The sequence below is a fragment of the Mastigoproctus giganteus genome, chromosome 2, assembly GCF_048544385.1.
Source record: "Mastigoproctus giganteus isolate SK-2022 chromosome 2, ASM4854438v1, whole genome shotgun sequence".
Classification (NCBI taxonomy): domain Eukaryota; kingdom Metazoa; phylum Arthropoda; class Arachnida; order Uropygi; family Thelyphonidae; genus Mastigoproctus; species Mastigoproctus giganteus.
Genome location: NC_143576.1, coordinates 138024355 through 138043978, shown reverse-complemented (window position 1 = coordinate 138043978; position 19624 = coordinate 138024355). Strand labels below are relative to the sequence as shown.

Genomic DNA, 19624 nt, shown 5'->3' with positions numbered 1-19624 from the left:
AAAAATTTCAGCATTTTCCTTTCGGCTGTGACTAAGTGCTCCTTCAACTAGCCTCGCCGCTCCTAATTATAACTAACAGCTACCTTTCCTCCCTGATGCAACCAAAGCTCCTTCGCATCGTTACGTTTCTTAACACTCCGGTAATAAAACAATATTCCTTCATACTTGAACCATCTTCGTATTTAAAGAAGTGAACATTCAACAAAGTAACTTCATCTGCAATTTAATACAGTAATAACAAGGTTATATAAAATATGTATCCCTGGAAAATAAACATATGCGCTCGCTTATTTGCATTCCGTTTAAAAATTCTGGAATTCGTGTTTAAATGATCGTGAGAAACGTTTAAGGTTTTCAAATATTTTACTGGTTACGCAAAGCTCTTCCGGCTGTCCAATCTACAGCTAATCTTCCTTCTTTCTCTCTTGACCTACATTGCTTACGCAACCCACTCTCTCTCTCTCTCTCTCAAGCTACTTATTCCAAATTGAGATCACTGAGCGTTTTTATTTTTCGGCTTTAAACAGCTGAAATCTGTTACCTAATTCCAAATTTTTTACGAGTCAAAAGCTCAAATTCTGAAAATGGGAATGCAAGACATAATATACTTTAGGGTACCCTCTGCTGACTGATCTGTTTGGACGACGAATTAACAACTTTTATAATTTAGTGTTATTACTTTTCATGATTAGGTTTATGTGCAAGTTTCAACAATTTAATTTCTTAGGAAGCATTGAATATTTAACTTATAGTATTTGCAGAACAGCGAGAAAATTGCTGTCCACCATTGGACATTGCCATAATGTTAAAAAGAGTGGTTGGTTAGGTATTGTAGAACCAGTCCGGAAGTAGTTATGGATTTTGAATTAATGATTTTGATTTTGTAATTCAGAGATGGAGTCTAATTCTTCCTAATTTACGCACAATTTTCTTCCTAATTTTCTCTTCCTTCTCATGTATTCTTGGCAGGAATAAGCGTGTGGAGATGCGCGTTATAATTTTTAAGCTCGCATCTCCAGTTAGCAAATAGCAGAGTGAAATAATACCTTATTTTTGATCTCTATAATTCGTGTCTTCTGAATAATGCATCTTCCACTGTTGCGTTATCTTTATAGGACAGACGTCGTTAGCCTGTTTCCTGCTAGATTTACTACCAACTACATGGTTACAACCCGTGTCGGCAAGTGGCGAATAAGATGCGAAGTTGGAGAACACGCCGAAGGTAAGACGAGTACATTAGGTAGAATAAGTGCTCTCATAATGTCTCGCGAGATGAACAATAGCACTTTGTTTACATATCTTCACCTAACCATAAAAGGTAGCGCAACCTGCGATTGTATACGTGTTCCTTAATCACTCTATTTGGTTAATGTCTCGCTGGCTAAATTTCATTTTTTTCGATGGTCGATTTACTGAAGTGCTTTTCTCCTCTTCTAGAACTGTTGGATCATTGTAAAGCGCCATCGCGGACATCGAAACAAAATTTATTTCAAGATACTGTAAAAGGAAACTGTGGATGGGGATCGTTTAAAAAGGGGAAATTATACCATCTGCGCCAACACCATATAATTTTGTGCATCATTTCCTGGGCGGAAGTAATATTTATGCTGCATTTATTTCCTGCGTTGAAAGCAGATTTTTTATTGGAATTCGCTCTACTTTTGATATTGATAGCATGGAACCATTTGTTAATAATGAAATGAAGAGGAAAGCTAACACTTATTCCAGCCCTCAGTAGATTTTCTGTCATTTTCCCTTTTTAGCTTTCAATTTTGTTGAAATCCAATCAGTCGTGTGCCATGGTTCTAAACGTGTTTTTCCAGGTTGTTCTATGACTACTAGTATTCCATTTTTCCATCTGGTTCCCTTTTTGTACTTTAACTACTGTTTCCATTCATTCGCTACCCAGTAGTGTTTTGTTTACAACGCCAGCAGCACATGTTGATAATTGGACATCCACAAGCTCCCAGATCTTTTTGAAAGGAATGGTAATGTATACACTAATAACATTCACATATTTGAAAAATTATAAGTCGACGTAAAATTAGAAATTTCGATGGTAAACACTATGTCAAATTTCATCAGCGAATTTTAGTTCAAAATTATAGTCCTTTAATCTTTCTGTTCCGAATTCTTAAACCTGCTTCTTTCATATTGTTTTCGTTTCTCTTGTCTTATTAGTTTTTTTTTTTTTTTTTTTGTGGTTTCTGCTTTGCTTTCAGATGGGTAAATTAGAACAGGCCTAATATTGAATTACGCCTATGATTTTATTTAGTATATGCCATTTCTTAAATTGGTAGAAATTAAAGTTGTTATTTGGTTTTTTTTTTAGGAGCATTAGCAACTAAGGCCATATTGCTCCGGGATATGCGGTGGTCATTCCCTGACCTTTCCGCATCCTCCGTATTTGGTGGTGACGGGCTCGAACCCCGGTCTAATCAAGAAGCGCGTGCTACGCACTGCTGCTCCTTCCCACCTGGCTACGGAGGCGCCATAGAAATTAAAGTATTCAAACATCCATAAGTTGAAATTTTAACTAATTGGTGTAGACTAAAGAATCTCAAAAGAAATATGATTTTTGGTTCTGGATTCTGTGCAATATTATCTCTTTTGCCCTACGCAAGCAGAAAACGAAGTTTAGACTACTGAACAGGATTTGCCAATGCAGAATCGTGTAAGCTCTGTGCAATGATTTTTGTAGCTAGAGTATCAATTTGATGCAACTGACAAGATTGATTCTGCAGTCAGCTACATTACACAACAAATAATGACGGCAGCTGAATCTGCTATTCAGAAATCTTCATTTAAAATCCGGCTCCATCCAAAAATGTGGTGGAATGAAGCATGCAGCATTGCTAAAAGAGAAAGGAATAAATACTGGAATCAGTTTAGAAAACAGCCAACCTCCTACAGTTTAAGAGAGCAAGGGATAAGTCTACTCATGTAAGACGAATGAGTAAAAAAGAAGCATGGGCATGCTATGCTGCCACCATAAACAGATCCACAGATACTGCTACAATCTGGAAAAAAAATCAAACGTATCAATGGTAAATACCCACTTGCTACTTCTCCGATTCTGTTTCTGAAAGGGAAGGAAATTTCTGAACCTGTGGAAATTGCTAATGCATTCTGCTCGTATTTTGAAACACTCTCAGCTGTTTCCGCTTATGAACAAGCTTTTCAGTCGCTAAAATACGGTACAGAAAAGTATAAAATGAATTTTAATACCGCTCTCCAACATTCATACAATCTGCCACTGACCATGACTGAATTGTACAATGCACTTACACGGGCGAAGAACAGTGCTCCAGATCCTGATGGAATTTATTACACAATGATTTCCCATTTAAGTGAAGGATCGCTAAGTGCTCTCTTACAACTCTAGAACAGAATTTTCTTAGAGGAATATTGCCCTACTAACTGGTGTCATTCTTATGTGCTAGCCTTCCCGAAACCAGGAAAAGACCACATAGATCCAACAAACTATCGACCTATCTCCCTAACCAGTTGTTTGGGAAAAACATTAGAAAAAATAGTTAACACCCGACTAACATGGTTCCTGGAGCGCAAAACATTTTGAGTTCAAGTCAGCATGGTTTTCGGAGAAGTAGATCGATACTTGATCTCATTATCAAAGGCAAATATTCGGAACGCTTTTCTAAGAAATGAGCACTTTGTCTTGATATACGTCGACATCGAAAAACTTTTGATACAACTTAGCGATATGGATTCCTCATGACTTACATAAATCTGACCTTCGGAGTCATCTCCTGAAATTTATTCAGAACTTTCTAGCCAACAGATACTTCCGATTCCATTCTTCGCTGTCTGGAACATATGTGCAAGAAGAGGGTGTTCCCCTGGGCTCAGTGCTGAGCGCCACACTCTTTGCCATCAGGATTGATTCTGTAACCAAGTGTATACCTGATATAGTTGATGATGTACCTGTATGCTGACGATCTTTCCATCTCATGCCATTCACAAAATATGGGATTTATTGAAAGACTACTACAAGGTACCATTAACAGAATAGTCTCTTGGGCCAAAAACAATGGATACCGAAAACAACTACAGTACACTTCTGTCGTAAACGTACTTCACATCCTGATCCGGACCTTCAGTTAGACTCTCATTGTATTACATTTCAGCACAGTAATCGATACATGATAAAAAAAAAAAAAATTAAGCTTCCTAGAACATATAAAATATATTCGTACCAGGTGTCTTAAGAAACTAAATATTCTCAGAGTAATCTCCTCTCTGTCATGCAGTGCAGATCTTTACATGTTGCTACATTTATACCGCTCATTAATTAGATCCCACCTAGACTATGCGTCTGCTGCATATGCCTCAACCAGACCAAGTGTTCTGAAATGGCTCGATCCCATACATCATAGTGCAATACGAGTTGCACTGGCAGCCTTTCGCACATCTCCAATTTTAAGTATATACCGAAGCCCACGAACCGCCGCTACACCTTCGACGACAAGTTCAACTACTAAAAGTAACTAAATTATGCCACCAAAATCAGCAACCTTCCATATCACCCCACATGGCCATATCTCTTCACACCGAAATGGGAAAACCTTTATCAAACTAAACCATGTCTCAACAAACCATCTGGCATTGGGGCTCCAAGCTCTAAACACAAGCTGGGGCCTCAACATGAATAACATACTGCAGGATACTAGAATTGAAATCCAGCCATGGCAAATACCAACAATACGTATTGACAGATATTATCAGAAATGGGGAAAAAATGATCTTCCTTATATTAACTTTAGATAATTACATCTGGTCCATTCCACTCAGTTTAAAAGTTACATTCAGCTATATACAGATGGATCCAAGAGTGGCGGTAAAGTTGGCACAGCGGTAGTCCTGCCAGATGCTATCATTGCCAATCAGCTCCCTTTTAGAATGTAGTACTTATACTGCAGAGCTATATGTTATCCTATTAGCCCTGGGGAATATAAAAGAAGCTTCATATACTCAATCCATCATATATACCGATTCCTTAAGTACAGTGAATTGTATAAATTGTAAGCGCTCTAGTAGTCATCCGCTGATACAGAAAATCTGGGCTCAGTTAATAGAAATTCATAGACGCGGTCATCACATAATATTTTATTCGATTTCTGGACACGCTGGACTCCCACGAAATGAACAGGCAGATTTAGCTGCTAAATGTGCTTCCAACCCAACCCACACTCACCGAATTTCAGGACACCTTACGTTGACTATAAATCCATTATACAACGGAGAAAATTATGTGGAAAAAACAAACTTTTTGAAATAAAAAGAGAACCCAAAGAGTGGCAGTCCAGTCTGAGAGGAAATAGTAAAGAAGAAACTGTACTAGCGAGATGCCTATCGGTCACACATACCTCACTCAGTTACCTCACAATGCAGTAACTGTTCATTCCCACTCACCGTAAAGCATGTCATCCTAGAATGCCCACTACATCTAAGAGAACGAAAAACTGCTTTCTTCTTACTTTTCAAAAATTGCAATCAATTAACACTACAGAATGTTCTAGGAGATCGTCTGAATATGGATGATATTTTTTGTTTTCCTAAAATCAATTGATAAATACTACCTTGGTCGCCATCAGCCTGTTGGCAGTTATGCTGCTTTTAGTCTCTTCTCTGTTTTCAGTGTCCCTCATGGGGTAATCCCCGTCCTAACTTCTCTTCCAATAGTCAGAGTTCCACTCGGTCAAATCTGGTGTCGCGCAATTTTGATTTTCTGTTTCATCTTGTAGTCTCTGTATTGATTGCTGTAGATTGCAATTAGCATTTTCTTCCTGCGCTAAAAGGGAAGACGCCCTGTATTCTTCCTCTGAGTCCAAGAAGTGGGACTCCAACCCCTTCGGAAGGTTTTTGATTCCTGTTGCAAGAATCCCCCTGAGGTCCTCATATTGTGGATATTCATAAGCTATGTGGCTCCAGTTTCCACTCTCCCCGCATGGATCGTCGGTGAGGCCCAGCCGGAAAAGCTTTCCATTGTAGCGGGACCATTTCCTGTTAACAGCGTTGTCATGTGCTACCCTGGGAAGTACCACACCGATTGTTTCGGATATATCTTGCGGATGTCCGGTAGAAACTATTTTGTCACTTCGCCCTTGGTGGTCTCAGTCCACCTTCCCTGCCAAAGGTTTAGGAGGTGAGTCTGTAACCTGACTTTCTCATTCTTTAGGCTGTTCGCTGGATCAGTCGTGTAACCCTGGTGGGTGGCAGCCACTCCCCTGGAAAGCAAAAACAGCAACCCGTCTGGATAACCTCCAGATCCATGGGGAGCGCTCCGGCAAGCACCTGCAGTGCTAGGGTGCTAACTGTGCTGCAAGCTCACGTTGTCGTCAATAATATGGTCCTTTGGATCGTTTCGAGTGTTCTTCTGTTCACAGCCAGTGCCGCTTTGGGAAACCACACCGCTGCTGCGGCGCTTCCGTAGCCAGGTGGGCAGGAGCAGCAGTGCGTAGCACACGCTTCTTAATTAGACTGGGGTTCGAGCCCGTGACCACCAAATACGAAGGATGCGGAAAGGTCAGGGAATGACCACCGTATATCTCCGGAACAATATGGCCTTAGTTGCTAATCTCCTAAAAACCAAATAACCAACAAACAACCGCTGCTGCATAGGTGATTGCTGGTAGAAAAGTTGTTTTGTACTATAGTGACAGGGTTCGCTTTTTGAGACTCCAGTCCTTCTTTGTGATCCTGGCTACCATCCCAGAGTAGCTCTTGATTTTTCTCCGGATGTGTTTCAGGTGCTGCTGGAAAGACGAAGAAGAAGAAGAAAATCTTTATTGTACAGTAAAGATACAATAATGTGCCCGCCACAGCCAGGAGGCCAGGGGCTTGACAATGATATAGGGTAATATAAAAATATGTACAGAATAAAAATTTGTGCAGTATAAAATATTACATAACAATTAAAAACGTAGCATTAGCCATTCAACAGATATGAGTATGTACATAGTTGTGAGGCAGACAGTGCACCAAGGTATGTGCACGTTCATATGTACAAAGCACATATTTAAGCATATTCACACAAGTCAGAAAATTTCACAGTGCCAAATTATTGTTCGGTATTGCATTTTCTTGTGAAGACAGTTCGTCGATTTGCCTGCGACGTGCCGTTATGCACCTCATAGGAGATAGCAGATGGAGATATCAGTATGAGTCGACATCAGGGGCCAAACAAAAGGGGAACAAGTTCGGCCAACGAGCGCCTGTAATTGCGATCAGAAGCGAATTTCTGCAGGTCAACTCCGATCATTAGCAGGGCTTGTACTGTAGGAAGTACTTGTCCAGGTAGGAATCTGTCACTGATCTTCAGCCTGTTCCGTTGTAGCTGAAGAAGAGGGGTGGCTCGTAAGGAAGGAAGTGGAACATGCCACTGGCATATATCCCAGAAGTCAGGGGAGTTGATTTTGCCAACCAGCATTTTGACTGTGGTCGCAGTTCTCCTCATGCTGATTATTTGAGGCAGCCGCGGGATTTGGAGTTGGTCGGCCATGCTGGTGGTCCTCTGCTGAGGGGGAAGTCGATGTTTGTGGGTTGCCCACTTCAATATCCAGTATTCACTGGCGAAGATGGGCTTCATGAGAGAAGGTACTGCGGATGCCCATATTTCAGAGGCATACAGAAAGGTAGGATACACAATGGTTTCCAGATATCTGATTGTGGTTCTTGCGTCTGTGTTATGAAGAAGATGTTGACGGGCAATCCCGCGCATTCGGTTGATCTTGCGTAGAACACATTCGATGTGACAGTTGAACCTAAGGTTTGGGTCGAAGGTTACACCGAGATCTTTGTGTTTAGTAACACTTGGAATAACTGCACCCTGCAGTGAGGGTTGTATGGATGTGGGACACTTCTTCAGAGAAAAAACCATAATAACGGATTTTTGGGGGTTCAGTTTGAGACCGAAATGGTTGAGATGGCTAGAGAAAGCTGTGATCTTATTACAGATTTCCGATGTGATCACTCCCCTGTTGGCTGATGGTGGTATTTCCGTTAGGAACTTTATATCGTCGGCGTAGGTAATGACATCATCTCTGTTACACACAAACGGAATAAGGAGGGCGGTAAAAAGTAACCCCGATAAAACGCCACCTTGCGGCACACCAGCATTGATGGATCGGGTATAGCAGAGGTTACGATGAGTGAGGTACACTGTTCTGTTCCGGAGGAGCGAGTGCAGAAAAGCGAAAACGTCACCTTTGATCCGAAAGAAATTGGTTAGGAGATTCAGAAGGGCTGAGATGTTGAGGCTATCAAAAGCAGCTTCAATATCGGCATAAACAACCGCCATTTCTGATTTGGCCTCAAATGCATTTAAAATTTCCGTTTGGACTGCCAGAAGGTTGGAGACAGTTGATCTATTAGGGAGAACATAATGGAGTTGTTTTGATGATTGTGGAAGAAGATGGCGTGTTATATGCGGAAGAAGGACTTTTTCCAGTAGCTTTAGGAGCGTGGATGAGTGGAAATCGGTCTATAGTGCTTCGGCTGGCTTGGTAGTTGAACTTTAGGTAGTGGGGCAAGACTGTATTTGCTCCAGGATGCCGGAAACACTCTATGAGAGAGGATGGAGTTGAACAAGTAGAGCAGAGGATCAAGGATATATGGACTGAGGCACTTTACGATGAAATGTGGGACATTATCGATGCCAGCGGAGCATGACGGACGCAGCGAGTTGATGGCTTGACGAAGCTGCTGTCGATCGATTTGAATGGAAAACAGCTCATCATCTGGACTTGAAATGGGGTCTGGTTGGTAATCATATGGTTGTGTGATGTTGTCTTGGAATCTGGCTACATAGTTGATCCATTCAACTGGATTGAAATTGGAATCTGGTTCAGAGTTACGGGTATATGGCACTTTGCCTTTGGATAAGGTCTTGTCAGTGTATTCTTTAATGGCTTGCGATTTCAGTCTATTAAACAGTGCTCTAGCTTTGGAGTACTGAGTTCGGTCATATGCTGTACCAGACTGTTTCCATTGTTTATGGAGGGACTGTTTGCACTTGAAACTGTAATTTAGCTCCGAAGACCACCAAGCATTAGTTCTAGCGGAGATACTGACCTGTTTAGCTGCTGAGAACATAGTAACAGTGTGCAACCATCTAGTTAATATGTCTAGAGCCAGTTCCGGATCTCCTGATTCGAGAACTTCCCAGGGAATTAATCTTGTTGCATAAAGGCATCTGTTCGGTTGTAGGAAGGTGGGAGAGATGATGATCTTCCTTTTGACGTAGTGGGAGACATTAAAGTTGGGCGTTGGGAGCTGCAATAGGACTACGATGGGTTCATGATCGGATTCAAAGTGAGTTTCGGGTTTAATGTCGACGCTACAGGAACCAGACGATAATATGAGATCCAGGCGATGAAGACCTCTAGTTGGGCCTTCGTTTATGATCCTGAGGCCACTAGGTGCAATCTTAGCCATAAGTGACTCATGAAGATGTTGGAGATTTGGTGGTAAGTTAAAATCCCCACAGATGAGGTGGATAGCAGATGTGTGAAGCGTATTTATTAGCCAGGATGCAATATCATTGATTGTCTGAGCATCGGGGGTTGGGGGTGTATATATTGCACCGAGATCTAATAAGCAAGAGTTGATCTTGACCGTTACTATCAATGCTTCGAATAGATTGGATTTGCTGGAGACTACATGTACGAACTCAAGTCTACTGGCATTTATGATAACAGCAACGCCCCCACCACAGGTATGAGAGCGGGAGGTGAAGAAAGATTTGTAACCAGCAGCTTGGGCGGAGGCAATTGATTTGACAAAGTTATTGTCCAGGATTACGCCTAAGTACTTTAGCTAGCTCGTGAATTTTATGGTAACATTTTCAATTTTTATTTGGGGGGGGGGGCCGCAGCAATTGTAATTTCCCTTTGAAGAGGATTGATGAGGTCTTTTCTGGTGAAATTCTTAATTGGTTTTTGGAAGCCCATTGTTGTAGCCGCTTTAGTGCCCGGTTTGTCAACGTCTCCAGTTCGGCCCTGGAGTCCGCCTCCACTGTCAAGGTGAGGTCATCTGCGACCGAATGCGCTCTCCCAGGTCCATTTCCAGGAACTCACTAAGGGCAAAGGTGGTGTAATGGGTACGTTCATTTGTCACCTTCCCTTACCTATGACAGAAATCGCTTAGCCCACTTCGTGCAGCTCGAGATTCTGAGTTTGGTACCTTTGACTAGTGAATAATCTGAAAGGTATTGTATATACTGTATGTTCTGCTAAGTATGAACATTAAATTTCATGAACATGAGAGTAAATTGAAATTAATTCAAGGTGCAGAAAAAATCTGAAATCGTGCTGTTTGTAGAAAATAAACTCACATTTTTATGTCTTAAAAAATAAACTATACGCGCGCTTCATTCATGAGTATTCGACATAATACCCTACTAAATAAGGTTTTTTTCTTTTTATATAGACGGAATGGAGACTCATTTCTATGTTAGGAACTGCCCTGGAGTTAAACCACCACGTTCTCCCATGCAGAAAGGTGCCATACGACACTACTATATTGCAGCAGTGGAAGTGCTGTGGAATTATGGGCCATCTGGATACAACAAACTCAACGGAGTGCCATTGACCAAAGACCCGTAAGTGCAACGATTACAGGTTTGTTTGTCTTCGTCCACACGTCGTTTGTTTGTTGAAGGGTTTTACGCGCATCAAAAGCTGAGGCCATATTAAATCAAGTATAATATGTCTGTAAATTGTCTGTGGTCCATTTGCTATTTGTTGGACGAAAAACTAGAGTTTCCAGGAAGAAAAAAAAAAAACGAATTAAAGTTGTTTATGCTTTTGTTTTGTTTTTCATTGAGCATTATTTTTATGTCAAATAGGAATTCCATGAGATTAACGAGAAATATTAAAGTGTAAAAGATAATGCAATAAACTTTTGAATGAACTGGCTTTGTGCCATCGAGAGTAGCACAGATTCACATATATATTCAGGTCCTTTCCGCACACCTGGTGGAAAAGACCTGAGTTCGAGACCCGTTGTGAAAAAAGCCATAAAAATTTTGAAGAGGAATTTTTGTGGCCCATTTAGTTGGTCTCAGGTAGTATGGTTTTCCCTCCCGTTAACTCAGGTTTTTCGTCCAGCAAACAGAAAATCGATCACGGAACACACGCGATTTACGGCCACATTAATAATAAGTAATTTATTTTGGCAAATCTTTGATTAAACATCACAATAAAAGGATAATCATTAAAGATCTGTGAAAATCCCTGATCACATTCAAATAAACTGAAAAAAAAAGCTACTTTCCTCAACACTCTGGGGTTGAGCATTATGACCTAAGCTGACTGCCAATATGCCATAAAAATCAATCAACCTAAAGCGGTCACAATATACGGTGCTGCGACAACAGGCGGATGTTTTCTTTCGTGTTCATACTTTTAATGCGAAGAACGAAAAAATTCGATTTGCAAGCCCTACTTGTGCCTTACTGTAGTATATAAATTCTTACGGTAAAATGATCACAAAATTAATAATTTAGCCATTACCTTGTGAATATATATACTGGTGTTCAAAGAAAGGGCATCACCTAGGAATTTCACATTTCTAACCCTTTTTCGCTATGGTACGTTACATTAATGAGCAGCATCACAAATAGAAATATAAACAAAAGATATTTATTAATAGTTAAGGCAAAGCTAAGTAATATTTGACAGGTGCTCTCGAAATATTCCAAAATGAGCATTTGCAACCTTTATACAACAGTTTTGGTCAACAAGACAATTATGGCTGAAATGTTATCAGAAGCCCTCAATTTGCTTCAGTTTATCATTTTAAATGGAAAACAAAATGAAAAATTCCCCAGGTGCAAATTAATATTTAGTTGAACTGGCCCTGATGCACACCGTCGTCGAGGCATTGTAAAGATCAATTTCAGAAGATAATCAACTGATAGTTCGTGGTTCCAAACACGAATTATGGCTTCCACGAAGGGTCTTTGGTTTCTTTCTGGCAACTGAAGATTCCACACGATGCATGCCAACAGTTCTCTATAGGATTCAGGTCCGGTCGGGCTGTTTACTGGCCAGCTAAGAGTTGTAATGGACCGTTCTTCCAACCATTTTTTCACCTGTAACAAATGTAAACACATTACTAACGAACCTCTAATGCAGAAATGAAGCTAAAGTAACTACAGAAGTGCCTACTTTCACTTTTCGCCTGATGACAAGGAGCATAGTCGTCCTGAAAGATGCAGTTACTTGGCAAGTTGCAATGGCCTCTAAAGGTTGGCAGCGATTTGCATTTCAATATAGCCAGGTATCCGTTAGCATTTACGGAACCGTTTATAAACTGCAGGTGACCTACTCCGCGATACGAAATGCACCCCCATATCATTTGGCTGGTATTGAATTTCACTGAAGACACCATACAGTCTGGATGGTATTCTTCACCACGTCTACGGCGAATCATTTGTCTCCCATCAAAGCCATGCAGGTTGAATTTCTTCTCATCCGAGAAAATAACCGACTTCCACTGCTCGGGGGTCCATTTGACAAGCTCCTTACACCAAATTAATTGGAACCTTTTCATTTTTTGTGTGAGGAAGGGGCTACAAGTCCATTTTTGAAGAGGCGTCTTCTGTTACTGCACTTGCTACCACTCCTGATGTTCTTCCCATTCTCTTTTTCAGCTCTGACCAAGAAGCTTTACGGTTTTTAAGGCATAAGCGCTTCAAAACGCGGACCTGTTCCTTTTTTCCTATCAGCAGAACCAGTATTCTTGAGTTTGGAAAAAAATCTACTCACTGTCGACTGATTACAAGACACTCTACAGCAATATATCTCCTTCATTTCTGGGATCTCTCTGACTGGAGGATTCCACCTGCCCAGCTCAGAGCCACCCCAACTATTTGCTCTCTTCATGCACGCCTCCACCTATCAGATCGTTTCCTACCATACCAGATGCTCGGATGAATCCAGGACATCGACCCCGACCTTAAGAAATTTGCCGTCAACCGACGATATAGACTTGGGATACTTGGCCCAACACACTCCATAGACTGCGAACTGTCAGCTGCATCTGCCAATCCTCTTAACTAATACAGGAAATGGCGACCACAGGGGACGTAGCGTCAACATCTCTTGACAAAGCATTGCAACTCATCTACGGAAGTGAAACTGCTCCGGTTGGAGACCCTGTGAATTAATTGGTGAGCATAACGAGTCTGACAGTGCTCTTGCTGTTCTCTCTCGTGAACTGTGAGGACAATGGTCACTACTGTAAATTGTATATGTATTTTTCATTTTGTTTTATCCCTATATAATTTAATATCATCTTGTTTTTGTTTCTTTAATGTCTTATAAACACCAGTGTACATCAACTTTTTTTTTTTTTTTTTTTTTTTGTGATTATTTAGAGATGCTGCCAGATTTTTCGCCCGTCGAAGTGAACGCATAGGTGGAAAATACAAGAAGGTTGTGTATCGGGAATACCTGGATCCATCTTTTGAGATCAAAAAGCCGCGAGAAGAAGATGAGTACCATTTAGGAATTCTGGGCCCTACCATCCGTGCCGAAGTTGGAGATGAGGTAGTCATCACCTTCAAGAATAAAGCCAAGCGTCCATACGGTATATACAGTCACGGAATTGTGTACGATGGTGAGTCCAACATATAATAATAATTTTTCATTTATTGCAACTACACCAAGCCCATTACAGCATTAGGCTAGGGGCATAAATTCAGTACAAAGGAGACAAATATATAAAAAAAATACATAGCATATTATAAGAACCCAATATACACATTAACAACGAATATGAATTATAATGATCAAAAATATATATTGCAGAACATCACATTTGGCTCTCGGATGTAGTTACTGGGTTGCAGGCAGGCAGCTGTTTGTATTTCCCATAATTTGTTTGGAAATGAGACTCCTATAGGCTTCAGAGTTTAGCAATGTCTTACAATCAATGTTGTGATAATTTATGAGGTGAAGGGATGCATTGGGGAACATCCTGTCCATTTGTTTTAGTCTGGAGAGTTTGGATTTGAATTGTTATTGGTTTCTTGAGTTTTCTCTGTTTGTATGAGCTATTATGTTGGCTAGGTTTGGTGAATTGGTTGCAGAAGTAATTAACTTTGCAAGAAGCATGACTCTAGACTCATTGATCATCTGTAGCAGAGGCTTTGTTTTTAAGTTTTTATAAAGCTGTTGCCTGGACATTGTACGGGGAAAACGAAGTTTATTGTTCAGCCATCTAAGAACCCAATACTCTAGGGCAAGGAATTTTTTACGGTAACTTGAAGAGCATATGATTGAATCCGAACTAAACATTATTTCGAAAGATTATAAAACTAAGATCGCTATGTGCATTGGCTGCATCTCTTTGATCAATCCTTAACAGAATAATGGACATACCAAACACAAATGTACAGAATGTAAATAAAAATGGATTACACTTCAGCACAATCACCATTAAAGCAGTGTGCTAATACACTGCTCGACAAAATTAATAGAACATATTTTTCATTAATATTTTATTGTGTCGCCGAAGGCGAATATATGATATAACAGGCATCCTGGCATGCATTCGAAATTATTTAGATGATTATTTGAGATGGCGAGCAGGCGGAGGTGACACGTTGGCTTAATAAGTCACGCAGTGTCGTCTCGGCACTATGGAAGCAGTTTCAGGAGACAGGAACCATCACAAGAAGAATTAACCAAGGTCACTCGAGGGCTACATGAACAAAGACAGACCGCTATCTATCTCGAACAGCAAGACGAAACCCTACGATGTCCTGTCACCAACTGCCTCTTGAGGTTGCTGCGGTTACAGGTGAAAAGATTTCCGGCAGGACTGTGTTAAGAAGACTCAATTCAAGTAGAATCAGACTTAAATCCAATCGAACATTTGTGGGACGCCCTTGGGCGTTGTATTACACGCTGACTGCCACCTCCTCGGTTTCTTGGTGAACTAAGGTCTGCGCTGGTAGAAGAATGGGATTTGTTGCCACAGAATCTTATAGTCACCCTTATACAGAGCATGGTTCACCGCTTGTCAGGCCTGTTTAGTCGTTGGAGAAGATCATACACCACAGAGGATCATGTCGAGCATCTTGTATCGACTTCTGTAACGTGACCTTTTTTGGTAATTCTTGTCTTATGCAACCCCTATAAATGTTCCTTATACCTGTCCGACGTTTCTCGCTGTCTCCTCATTTCATCATTATTCTTATGGTACACCGCCATACCAAATTTTGCACCACTTTATCGCAAGCTGTGCAAGTTATACCATGTGTTATAACCTTTTATAGAAACAAAGCACATGCAATTCTGCCTGCTGGTATTAGGTTAATGGAACTAGAGGAAAGTTGGAATACGCACATACTTCAATAACGTCCTCCACGATCCTACAGATCACGAATGTCCATGGTCTGTCATCATGCCGTTTTGTGACAATTATTTCCACCAATAGAGAAAACACTCTTTAACAGACATTAACATCCAACGGCTACACGTTGCTCATACGCAATGTTATCCTGACTTTGCTAAAATTTATACTGATGGATCGAAGTCCGAGACTGGAACGGGTACAGTAGTGGTAGTTCATGACACTACAATTTCTGTATCACTTACCACTGGATTATATGCAATAAAGCTTTTTCTGGAAAATATTTTCCATCTCTAAATCCAAAAGACCATAAAATACACACTCGCAAAGTGTCCTATTAACTATGCAAAACATTTCTCCACCTACTCATCAGAACAGAATCGATTCTTCTCGAAGAGCATCGGCAAAAAGTTGTCTTCTGCTGGATCCCAAGCATTCTGGAATACCAGGAAACGAAATTGTGGATGATGCTTGCATAGCTCCAATGAATTTTCTTGTACCGTTCACTGATTACAAAATGCCTATACGAAATATATGTAAAGGAAGATGGACCTTTTTAAGGGCAAACGCATATACATAATAAACTTCTTGAAATTAAACCTGCAGCACAATTATGAGCTTCCAGCTTCCGTACAAACAGGCAAGGAGAGGTAGTCCTGGCCAGAGCCCGAATAGCCCACACTCATCTGACTCGTCTATTTCTATTATCAGGTAATGACCCTCCACTGTACGCACTGCCACAGACCACTCACAGAAAAATATACTCCAGGAATATATCTTGTATAACAAATTCCATCTAATTTCATTCACATCTCTCACAAACTTACAAGAATTGTCACTTGGTCATATCATAGGAGAAAAATCAAATCATTCAGAACTTTTCTCTTTCCTGAAACGAATCGGTTTATATGACTGTTTCTAATGGCTTCCATAGAAGCCAACACAGGTAATATTAACTACACTGATAAGTGCAATATGGCCTAAGTAGCCATTTCACAGGAAAAATCCAAAAACAACGACGACTACGTGTTCTGTTAATTTTGTCGAGCGGTGTAACTTATTTTTGAGCATTTTAACTCCTTACTAGCAAAGAAGTCTTATTTCTTTTTACAGCCTCAAGTGTCATGAAATATTTTTTTATTATTTTAAGATAGCGTTGTTTTTATTAGAATTTCACTTTTATTAATTTGCTTTTTGTTTGTATTTTGTGTTTAGGTGATATCTCAAGTGTCCAACCTGGACAAACTGTGACCTACCATTGGGAGATCCGTGAAGAATACGGACCCACTAAACTAGATCCTAATTGCATAGCTTACCGATATTATTCTCCTGTGGACTTTGTCCGAGACACTTACGATGGACTTACTGGTTTCGTCCTCGTGTGTCGTGCTCATACTCTGAATGCAATCGGAAAGCAGGCAAGTTTTGATAATTTAGGCTTTCTGTTCCATTTACTAGAGTAATGATTACTGCGTAGTTTTAAATAAATTTGAATGACTGCACCCACCTCTTTCTGCAGTTTGCAGCAAATGCGATGCATGAGTGGAATGGTGCATTTTCTAATACTCGTACAGTAGGATGTTTACATTAAAACTCTCTGTTTAAGACTGTATTACCTATTATATACTACCCACACTGGTCAGAAAAATGTGAACCTTTATTCAGTATCGAATCGAGCCATCTTTGATTCGAATAACAAGTGAGCAGTGCGGCATGAAGTCTGTGTTTTAGTGCATTTTGGTCTAACTGTGACCATTCTTGCAGAAAAATATCGCGACAAAGTTTGAGGAAGATGACTTCGTTCCCGGATGGCTCTCTCCAGCATATCTCCTATTCTCAATAGGATTGGGATCAGGGCAGATGGTGTAAATCCGTGTCACGTTCTCCGAACCATCCTTGTGCGATTGTGACCCCCACTATTCTTGCACTGTGATTCACCGCTAACAGTAAAACATATTCTTATAGAGTGTATTCATTATCAGCCTGCCAGATCCACATCATTCCGATCCCGTTCTAACATAAATGAGTCTCTTCAACTTAGTCATATTATTGGGGACAACTCCAATTTATCTGAGTTTTTCCACTATCTAAAAGAGATTTATATATGCTGTTCTAAACTCTTTTTATTAATCTAGTGTCTCTCCACAGAAACAAGCGCGATTTGGCATAGTAGCTCTTGCGCAAAAAAACCCAACAAATCTGGTACGATGCACTATTGCATTGTCATCCATAAAGTAGCCATCACCGTCGGGATAAAAGTGTAACATTGCAGGTGCAGTAGAACTGAAACAATATTCAGGTACTTCTCGGATGACATTTAACCTTCCCCCAGTAACAGAGGATCCAGCCAGTGCCAGAGAAAAAAAAAATTCTCCATGCCATGATACCACCTCCAGATGCATGGGCTGTATTAACAAGGCAAGCAAGGTCCATCGCTTCGTGAGGTTCTCGCCACTCTCTCTCTGCACTATCAGTGTAAAACAAAGTGCATCGTGATTCATCTGACAACATGACTTTCTTTCACTTTTCAATTCCCTTCGCATGTTACGGATTTCAATAGGGCAGTTCTAGGCTTAGTTGAATTCAGATGTTATTTGTTATGCAGTGAATGTCCTATTTTTCTGTAGAACGAAGTCTTGGCACTTCAGGTATTGTTTTTCTGTCACATTTACGCCTTTGGATGAGAAAGAACCGCATGCTTTCGAGTCATTAAATCTTTTAAGATGGATGCTTTTGAGAAACTAGTTATATCTTTTGTTTCTTGAATCGTGGCTCGCTCCTGCTAAACGTACACCGAAGATAAATCCTTTTTTTTTTTTTTTTTTGAAAGTCTAAGGGATCACGCGTTTTCCTTCTTCGGCTTCAGATTATTGCAATTGAACAGCCTGTGCAGTCTTTATACTCAAATCGATAACACGTCATAACCCCACATCTATTTGCATTTCTTCTGTCTGTGGCTATTCCAATACAAAGGTTCGAAATTTTTTCGGACAGTGCGTATATCAAGAATATATTTATCATTTCTGTAAATTTCGGGTGTTCCGTGGTTGTTTACTTGTTTATGGAATGAACAGAGTGTCGAGTCTATATTCCTCACTAGAGAATACATACTCCATTCTGACGACAGGGATGGATTTATATACATTCAGACCCCAGGAAGGATATCTATAGATAGCCCTAAACAAAATATCCGTAAAAATACACTTGAAGGTGGTAGTAGCCAGGGTCCAAGAGAAATACGAGGGGTAGCAATCAAGTTCCCCGACTGGTGGTGCTAAGTCTAAGGGATCTGCGGTAATATTCGACGAGTTTCAAAATAAACGGAAGTGGTACGTTGTAGTTCAAACTTTCCCCAATGTCTATTTGCTGATGGTGATACAGAAATGGCCAGTGGGCTGACAGGTTTCAAGTAATAATCTGTCAACCAGTTTCATTAGTTGCAATTTAAAAGTGGAACAAGGAAAGAGTTTCAAATTTTACTTTAAACTGGAACCAAAATCTGCAACAGAAACGTATGAACTGTTGTCATACCACTGTCTTTAAATGATATAAGCGGTTCAAAAAAGGACTTGATATGTTCGCGATTACCGGAGAATTCGGCGGCCGTCAACCTTTTGAACTGCAGTCACAAAAGAACTGGATGTAGGGAATAACTTTGATATTATATACTTTGATCTTAGAAAGGCTTTTGATACTGTTGCACATGGAAGACTGCTGCACAAATTGAAGCAGTGTGGCACTGGAGGCAAATTGCTGCTATGGATAAAGGGGTGGTTGAGGGGGAGAAGACAGAGAGTGGTAATCAATGGACACTGCTCATCGTGGACTAATGTTATTAGTGGAGTCCCTCAGGGTTGGGTCCATTATTGTTTTCTGTATTTATAAATAATATTGATGATGGTATGTCCAAGTTTGCAGACGATACAAAAGTTGGCAGGGTTGTTAAGGACACTACTGACGCTATGCTGCTGCAACAGGATCTGGAAAGGTTGAGCAGATGGGCTGAGAGGTGGCAAATGAAGTTTAACATTGACAAATGTAAAGTACTACATATGGGAAACAGCAACCCCAGAGCAACGTATCAACTCTGTGGTACTACACTGACAGTGGTAGAGAATGAAAAGGACCTGAGGGTAATTGTGCAGGCAGATATGAAGTTCTCTGAGCAGTGCAGACGGGCTGCAAGAGTAGCTCATGGTGTCTTATCAATGATATACAGGAATTTTTCTAGCAGGGATAA

The 19624-nt window shown here is 40.5% G+C and overlaps 1 protein-coding gene across 1 annotated transcript in view; it reads left to right on the top strand.

Annotated features, from left to right (window-relative positions):
* LOC150089598 (hephaestin-like protein) overlaps window positions 1-19624 on the top strand; it is a 185141-nt gene that overhangs the window by 113638 nt on the left and 51879 nt on the right. Inside the window, exons 6-9 of the mRNA XM_090390043.1 lie at window positions 1116-1222; window positions 10450-10621; window positions 13403-13644; window positions 16600-16802. Of these exons, the coding sequence (XP_090246169.1) occupies window positions 1116-1222; window positions 10450-10621; window positions 13403-13644; window positions 16600-16802 (724 nt within the window). The remainder of the gene's footprint in view (window positions 1-1115; window positions 1223-10449; window positions 10622-13402; window positions 13645-16599; window positions 16803-19624) is intronic.